The 9,325-nt window shown below is 38.7% G+C and overlaps 1 protein-coding gene across 1 annotated transcript in view; it reads left to right on the top strand.

Annotated features, from left to right (window-relative positions):
* Window positions 1–9,325, top strand: part of NNT (nicotinamide nucleotide transhydrogenase) — a 43,293-nt gene that overhangs the window by 406 nt on the left and 33,562 nt on the right. Inside the window, exons 2-3 of the mRNA XM_010171275.1 lie at window positions 7,707–7,936; window positions 9,083–9,300. Of these exons, the coding sequence (XP_010169577.1) occupies window positions 7,707–7,936; window positions 9,083–9,300 (448 nt within the window). The remainder of the gene's footprint in view (window positions 1–7,706; window positions 7,937–9,082; window positions 9,301–9,325) is intronic.

Raw genomic sequence — 9,325 nt, 5'->3', positions numbered from 1 at the left:
TTATCTTGCTTCAGGGAACTGTTTAAACAAGTGCTTTTCTTAGCTAAAGGGCTGAGTTCCTTGTGAGTTTTGGTAGTGGAACTTTTTGTGTGCTTACAGGGGAAAATACAACCCTTACAAAGAGAGCATCTGCAAGCCTGCCTATATGTAGGTGTAATTATCCCATCTAAAAAAAGATCTTAAATTTGTTCAGTAAACTCTTATGCTGTAATAAGAGTAAACTCTACCATCTTGAAGAACTTTTGATCTGCATCTTCATGTGCAGGGTTTATTCGTATATTTGCACTAATTACATTTCAGTGCAGATAGTGGATGGGTTCAGGTATTTTCAGGGAAAAAACGGAGAGGGGAATGGGGGCATCCATGGTTGCAGTTTATGATGTGAGCCATGTGTATGAAGATCAGAACTGACATTTATTTGTTCTATCGTATGCCGTGCATAACCTGACAGCTGGAAGACTGGAGTATATATAAAACTGGTTTAATAATTTTTTTTCCCATTGTCCTGCATGGACCATGTCTCCCTGAAGGAATTTAGAGACCCTGCTTCAGTGCTTCTCAGTCTGCAACAGGTTTAATGTGGAGAGTTAGTCTGATTGTATACATGTTGTTAAATTCTTCCAAACAAACACAGTAGGTACTGCATTAGATATTTTAGAGTATTAGAAAAGTAGAGCTGTTTGTGAACAGGAGTGTCTGGTTGTGAAAATATAGGGCATAAAATTAAATTGTGCAACTCTGAGAAGCCTTTCCTGTGTGGAATTTCTGGCAATATTAACAGTGACTGGTGCATTTTGGGGTCCTTTCAAATCAGTGACCCAATGTTTTGAAGCCTCTCAACAAATGTGAGGAGGGGAAGAATTTCTTTACTCTGAGGGCTCCTGATAATCGGCGTCACTTGGCTTTTTACCACAGTTGCTTGGTGAAACCTGAAATGCTCTGACTGACAGCCCGGGGAACTGGGGTCTGTCAGAACTGATCAGGTAATAGTTTTGCCATCCCGTGAATTTGTGATGCTCCATTTTTTTTTTCCATATTAAGTATCTGAATGAAAGAGACACCTGTCTGTCTTGATATCACAAATTGTCCCTGGATTGTGAAAGTTAACATGGGACGTAGGAAACTAGGTTCAAAGTTCTTTTCCAGATGTCCCAGGTAAGTGTCCTTGTTGTTGTTTGAGTTTGGATTCAATCTTTGTATTTGACTTTGACCACAAATTTGATCATGAAACTGAAAGATCTCTTCAGTGTTACTGAAATCAGAATGCTTGTCTGTGTCTGTGTCCATTTTCTTGTTTTTTATGAATCACTTTTCAGAACTTCTTCCTCAAGGACAGAGAATTCTGATGAGTGTCATGTATTTAAGCATTCAGTGCTGTCCCTTCAGATCTGTCGTGTGGAAGCTCTTACTTAAGGGCAAGTAGTATTCATACAATGCAGTTATTTAATGCTGAGAGTTAAAAGTTTGATAAGTGTTTTGGTTGATAATTAAACTGTCCTTATAGTTCATTTTGGTAACATGAGATTTGTCATTCAGTAGAGGACGAATCAAGGATAAAACAGCCATTGGATGACAAATTAGTAGCAGTACTGTTGCGTATGTATGCTTTTTAAGTGCTCTTGAATCAAAATTCAACAGCATATAAATAACTACATTTTATTCTTACTTCTAGAAATTATCTTTAATTTTAATGACATTTGGTAAAATCATTGTAATACTAGGAAGAGTAAGTTTTCTGAAAAGATCAATGTCACAGTAATTCTTCTTAAGCCTGTAGTTACTATTTCCGTTCTCTCAGATTATCTGTCATTTAGTCCAGGATATGTTATGTATGAGAATAACAGCTGCTTGAGGAGTGAAGAGGTTTGGAGTCAGTTGAAAAGCAAACTTGGACGATGGATATTTTTCTTATTGCTGTTTATTTTGCTGCTGTTTCCTTTGTTCCATAGAAACACAGGAATTTTTTTATACAGGAGTAAACAAGTATTCCTGTAACCTGTCTCAAATAGCTGCTAGCAACAGATGCTTCAGAGACACATGCAAAACTTTTCCAAGGCCTTGGAAAGGTGCTTACGGACCGACTGAGGTTTCCAGTATACTTCAAGATTGGTTTGTCCTACAGCTCTGTGACTGACCCCTTTCTATCTTGGCATTTTTAGTGTCCTCTTATTTTGATGTTTCTTTCTTAAAATTTCCTGTCTTTTTATTCTAAATCTTGCAGAACTTCTAAACCTATAATGGTTTATTATCAATTAATTCTCTAGATAAGCTGTACATTACCTAGATAAGCTGTACACTACCTGGGGAGGAATAACCCCGGGCACCAGTACAGGTTGTGGGTTGGCCTGCTGGAAAGCAGCCCTGCAGAGAAGGACCTGGGAGTATTGGTGGATGACCAGTTGACCATGAGCCAACAATGTGCCCTTGTGGCCAAGAAGGCCAATGGGATCCTGGAGTGGATTAAGAAGAGTGTGACCAGCAGGTTGAGGGAGGTTCTTCTCCCCCTCTACTCAGCCCTGGTGGGGCCACATCTGGAGTATTGTGTCCAGTTCTGGGCTCCTCAGTTCAAGAGGGACAGGGATCTTCTGGAGAGAGTCCAGCGAAGGGCTACAAAGGTGATTAAGGGGCTGAAGCATCTTTCTTATGAGGACAGACTGGGAGAGCTGGTTCTGTTCAGCCTGGAGAAGAGGAGACTGAGAGGAGACCTCATTAATGTTTATAAATATCTAAAGGGCTGGTGTCAAGGGGATGGGGCCAGACTCTTCAGTGATGGCCAGCGACAGGACAGGGGACAAGGGGCTCAAACTGGAACACAGGAGGTTCTGCTTCAACGTGAGGGAAAAACTTCTTTCCTGTGAGGGTGCCAGAGCCCTGGGACAGGCTGCCCAGAGAGGCTGTGGAGTCTCCTTCTCTGGAGATGTTCAAAGCCCGCCTGGATGCAGTCCTGTGCCACTTGCTCTGGGTGATCCTACTTTAGCAGGGGGGTTGGACTAGATGATCTCCAGAGGTCCCTTCCAACCCCTACTGTTCTGTGATTCTGGGATTATTTATAGAACATATACATTCTTCTTTAATTTCCTTGGGATTTTGTATCCTCTTGCTGTGTAAGAAGAAGGATCAGGTGTTTGTTTAATCTTCTGTCCCATTCTTTCTTTTTTTTTTTTTTTTCCTTTTTGCCAACATCATGTTGCTGTTCTTCGGAATATGTCCTCATCTTCAGAACAGGTGAGATGGTTTGTTTAAAGCTGATACTAGAGTAACTTAATAGAAATCAGGCAGGTTACATATGCTGTTTTCCCATCCCAGACCATGTGGCATATAGTCTGAATGTCTCCTTTCTCTTTTCTCAAAGTCAGTCTCTAATATTTTTCTCCATTTCTCTATATACAATATCTATACATATATTTTCTCTGTTTCTCTATATACAGTTTTCTTGATAGTTTTAACTTAGAATCTTCTTTAAACACTGAATTTGTAGATGGCAGTTAAATGGAGAAAATAGCTTTTATAGTTATTTTTAGTAGCTTGATTTCTGAAGCTTGGAGATACAGACTACCTACTTATTTTGTTTACTTGAAGTTTGAGACTGTGGTTTGAATACATCCTCATTACACAGTCAAGGTTATGTTAAGGGGTTGAGAAAGAGTGGCTTCGTACTTGCTTTTCTGAATTCTGATTTATGTACATTCTATAAAGATTCCAAGGCCTGTGAAATTTAGTAATTCTACTTTTGATAGTGGCAGAATCCCTTTGGTGTTGATTCTTTGTATAAAAAAAAAAATACTTTGTACCTCCTGCTCAATGAACAATACATTCAAGATCTTCATGTGACTCAAAAAGGTGCTCAAGATATGTGTATGTCTCTTTTTGGAAAATGTTCTTGATGTCATAAGCAGTAAGTTAGTTGCTAAAACATACTCATGACAGTTTGTAAAGAGGTTATCTGATGTGGAGGCTTAGAAAGCAAACTTGAAAGCTTCACTCTTCATGGAGTTTTAAAGCCAAGGCAAGGGTAGCAGATGTACTTTCTCAAAATAAACCTAACCCAAGATCCTCAGTTTATGTGGTAGTTTAACTCGGCTGGCAGCCAAACAAGACACAGCCACTCACCGCCCTCCCTTGGCCCCCACCCAGGGAATAGGGGAGGGAATTGGAGGGGTAAAGGTAAGGAGACTTGTAGGTTGAGATAAGAACAATTTAATAATTGGAGTAAAATAAAATTAAAATAGTAATGATAACAACTATGTATATATGTCTAAAGGAGTGATGCACAGTACAACTGCTTGCTGCCGGCCGATAGCAATCCCGGAGGAGCGAAAAGGAACCCCAAACCCAAAATCGCAATCCTGGAAAAGCGAGCCCGAGCAGTTCCTGAGAAAATCCCCCCTCTTTCTGGTCAGCCCTGGTTAATACACTAAACGTGACATAATATGCTATGGAATATCTTATTGGCATATCCAACTGTCAGTTCTGGGTTTTGCTAACTACTGCACTTCCCACCCCGCCCCTGAGTCCTTTGCACTTGCAAACTACCCAAACAGTGTGTTCTTGTACCTTATCAACATTCTTCTCACAACAGATTCCACACTGAAACCAACATACAGTGTTTTCTAGCTTCCAAGAAGAAAATTAACCCTATCCTAGCAAAAACCGGGACAGTTTATAATTCTGGATTTCAGCCTTTCAAAACTAACTACTTTGAGTTCAGCAAACCAGATCCATGTTCATAGTGTGGCTTCCTTCAAACAGAATATTTATCATACCCTGTCCTGAAGTTCTAACATAGATCTTTGCTTTACAGTTGTAGACATCTTCCCTGTTTTTGTACTGAATGATGTGATAGCTCGGGGTAGTCTGCTTGAAAAATGTCCTATACCTGCTCTAGCTAAAGGCTGGCAAACCAGTATCTGTTTGCTTTTGTATTCATTTGCTTCTATATTCACTGATTGCTGGAAATTTGGTAGTGGGACAGGGGAGACAAGAAGGTGAGAGGCAAATGAGACTTACTTAATATTTATCTTGGATTTGATCTCCCAAAGCATTGGAGGAGGGCATAGTCCTTCGTATTGGTCTCTGATCATTCTGCTCACTACATAAGGTACAAATACTTTCTGAAAAAAAGTTTTACCTATTTTTATTGCATGCAGGATGTAACCACGTAAAAGAAAGAAATGAGGAAACACATTTGGCATGGGGCGAGTGCATGTTCCTTTCCCATCCCTCCTAGCCATTTACTCTTCTGCTCTGGTCCCCCACACAAATGAAAGTGAACAAAAATAAATTGGAAGCATTAATTGTCATTTGAGCCTTAGGAGAAAAAAAAAAAAGTAATTTATTTGTTTGAGAAGTGTATAAGCTTTTAGTCAAATGTCTGTGTGCCTTTAAATTTGCAGTCATCCTTCTATTCCCTCTGCTATAATTTATTCCTTTCTTCCTCTGCATTTGTGTGCTGCTAAAAATTCCAAAAGGAGAGAGGGAAGGTAACACTCCAGTTCTTATTTTCTCAGTGCTTCTTGAAAAGCTTTTTGCTTTCTGTCCTAGAGCTACTTCCTTTCTGGAATTATGATTGCTCTCTGTTATTCTAACAAATTTCAGTCTTCTAGGTTTCATTTCTGCTTCTGAAAGACAAGAGAGCTTATTTCCACTGAGTTGATTTAGTGAAAATCAGAAGCAAGAGTTTATTATGTAGTAATTAGGAGAAGAGATGAGGAGAAAGTTGTCTTCAGATGATGAAGGTAATTTATATGAGTGACATCAACAGTGGCTACAGCTTTCAAGTCACTACTGCTGCTGTGATAGGGATGCCCTCAGTTGCACAGTGGTGCTTAGATTTAGTGTATGCTGATGAAGAAGTTTTTTGCAAGGCATTGTTACCTTTGTGGGTGTGTTGTTTTAGATCTTCTCCAGCATATAAAATATCAAAACACTTGTGTCTTCAAATGATTTGTTACCATTTTATTAGTTTAATTTCAAAGAGAAAGCTAAAATTTTTAAAAAAATAGAAGCAATGCATTTATTTTTCTGGTGATCTTTCATTCTGTCTTCTTGTTGGATGTGTTCAATCAGGTTTTTTTAATGAGTTAGAAAACTAACAAGTGCAGGTGGATACTTAAGTACAAGTTCTTAGTAACTCTGTATTATATTTTCAGAACATTGTAAGTAAAAAGTATATTGAAAGTTGTTAATCTAAAGTATTTTTAGACGTTCAACTTTAAGCATCTTATAGTCTCAGTTTTATTTCATATAGATTTAGATTTAAAAATGTAAAAATAGAAGAGCTTCCTCAGAGCTCCTATATTGTGATATATTTTTGGCTTTGTTCTACTTGTTTCTAGCTTAAAAAGCAAACAGGAAAAGCAAAAGTGAAAAGGAGGCCTAAAACATGCAATGCATTACTAGTCTGGTACAGTTTTTGTAGTTCAATACATACCATTGATGGCCAGATTAAAAGCAGATTTGTAATTTTAATTTATAATTTAACCTTCCCCCCTCTTCCTCCCCCCCATTTTTTGTGGGTTTTGCTGCTGTTGTTGTTGTTTGTTTGGTAGGGTTGGAGTTTTTTTTGATTGGGTTTTTTTGAGTTTTTTTTTATTTTTTTGTTGCTTGATCTTTAATATGAGTGACTGTTTAGGCTGCTCAAGTTATATTTCATTAATATATATGGTGTAAGTGTCTTGTGTGTAAATGTCACAATCCAGGTTTAAATTCTGGATAGACATCAGTGAGAGCTGATGCAGAGCTGGGCCTGCGTGCTGAACTCGTGCTGTCTAGTGTAATTGAAGTGATGTGGTAGTTTGATATACTGATTATTCTGCTTGAATCTGTGTATTCATAAGGAATGTATTTAAACACTTGCCTGGATCAGAGAAGTTTAACTCTCAGCTATTAGACTGGAAGCCCACAAATTGTAGGTGAACAAAGTGAGAAGTCTGCAATTTGAAACCTTAAGCTAAAACTGATAAATCGCGGCTTCAGCAGTTGCCTCCTGGTATGTAGTAGAGCTTCGGACAAGTTAAGACAAGGACATAACGCTGAAGAGAAGTATAATTGAACAAACTATTAGGTGGATATTCCATTATTCTTTGGCTATTACTGAATTAGCGTTTTTCATTTCTGTAGCAACTCTTAGAGTACCTTATTGATAGTACCATAGTGATACTTGTGCCTTTCAGTGTACTTTGTGGCATATCAGTTGCATTCGTTAATAGTGATCTGAGACAACTGTAATTTGATAGACATTAAAAACATATTCAGTTAAAATGCAGTTCAGCTGTTCAAACTCATTTGTTTATTTCTTCACAATAAAGCTGAAGTGACTAGAGAGGGATTTGAATTCCTCTAACCCCAGGTAGAATGTGTCATCAGCTGAATACCATGTCTTGTATAAATTGGAATGCCAGTTACACAGTCAGAACTGTATAAGTTCAGGTGGGTATGAACTGCACCAAACACTTGTTATTGCTTGTGTGGCTGACTGTGCTGACTTCCTGGTTCCTGAGAAAGCAGGGATCTCTAGCAAGATGGTGTAATTTAAGGAAATGTAAACCCTACTGCTAGAAAATACCATTCTGCTTCCTCTTCCTCTAAGAGGGAGAATTGCTTAGTGTGACATGTCTGCATGTGTCTGTACAACACGGAAGTGTGCCATTAATATAAATTCATTAATCTCTGTGCAACTAATGCAGTCTTATCTGCTACTCTTACAGGAATTCCTTATAAACAACTGACTGTAGGTGTCCCCAAGGAGATATTTGAGAATGAGAAGAGAGTGGCTCTATCACCGGCTGGAGTTCAAGCCTTGGTTAAACAAGGCTTCAATGTTGTGGTGGAATCTGGTGCTGGAGAGGCTTCCAAATTTTCTGATGACCATTACAGAGAAGTTGGAGCAAAGATCCAGGGGACCAAGGAGGTCCTGGCATCTGATTTGGTTGTCAAAGTAATTGCTTCATTAATATATTTCCTATTACATTCTTTTTTGAGAAACATATAGGTAATTTTTTTTCTAGCAGCCTGCTGAAAGTTCAGTAAGTAGGCTCTTTTAAATTAATATTTTCCATTCTAAGTTCTCATTCATTTTTAATCTTTTTTTTTTTAATAGCTCAGGTGTGCACCTACACTGATAAATTATTAAATGGCAGCACTGAAAAAATTGAGGATTATTTATCAAGTTTTTAACTATCTTGGAGGAGTTGTGTTTTCTAGAGCGAGGTAGACTGGTTCTGGACCCTAATCAGATGAGATCCCTGCTCTAAGAAACTTTCACTCCAAAATTAGTAACATATAACTCCAGTTATTCTTTAGAGAGAGTTGCATGGAATTTTGAAGATGCAGCCTTCTGGCTTTTCTCAATCAGACATCCAACAATTCCACAGCAACAGTGTGTTTCAGAAGTATTTGTAACTAGATGAATTTGAGCTGCTCTGGGAAAACTGTTAAAGTCAAATTGCTTGAGAGGTATTAGGTTGTGCGGAGTGCTGAAGGAAAAAATAAAAAGACCTTAAACTTGATGTTGCCACTTCCTTTAACTGGTCTGTTTGAACTTGTCCCATCAGGTTTGAACATAGAATTTCTGTGAGCTAGTTTGTGAACAACCCTTTTAAGTAGGTTTCTTCTTGAAAAGTGAGAAACTTAAAAGAATTGAATACAGATCAAGATGAGTATCTGCTGGACTTCATGCTTGAAATTCCCTGTATGTAGTGGTGCATTGCAACTTAGTGATTCTTAGCCTGTAGAGCTTAATTGGCACATCTGTTCAGTAATAATTTTGCCTAAAAATGGTGGGTTCTGGGGCAGCTAACTGTCACACAAGCCAGTAGCTACTGATTAGAAGATCTGATGATGTTTCTGGAGGTGTATACTGACTATTACTGGCCTGTCACCAATCCGCCTAGAGCTAGTTCTAGTGTGTGGGCTGCAGTTAAGTGCAGTTACTCAGTTCAGCTGTGCAAAGAGCCTTTGATGTACTTCTTTCCGTGTGTACTTTGTAGATGGGAATAGACAGACTGCAAGCTAGGAGAAAGGAAGTGGAGTGCATTCTGATTTATTTCCTCTGATTAATTTGGAAACTTCTCTCTCTCTTCAGGTGAGGGCTCCTATGTTTAACTCGTCTCTAGGTGTACATGAGGCTGATCTTTTTAAGACTGCGGCTACCCTGATTAGCTTTATCTACCCAGCACAAAATCCAGAGCTCCTGAAAAAACTTGGAGAAAAAAAAACTACTGTCTTGGCTATGGATCAGGTTCCACGGGTCACCATTGCTCAGGGATATGATGCACTTAGCTCCATGGCCAACATTGCTGGGTATGAGTCTTACCTTCCCCACCCC

The sequence above is a fragment of the Antrostomus carolinensis genome, unplaced genomic scaffold (assembly GCF_000700745.2).
Source record: "Antrostomus carolinensis isolate BGI_N321 unplaced genomic scaffold, ASM70074v2 scaffold19657, whole genome shotgun sequence".
NCBI classification, from domain to species: domain Eukaryota; kingdom Metazoa; phylum Chordata; class Aves; order Caprimulgiformes; family Caprimulgidae; genus Antrostomus; species Antrostomus carolinensis.
The sequence above is the reverse complement of the archived record's forward strand: the minus strand, read 5'-3'. Positions and strand labels throughout refer to the sequence as shown.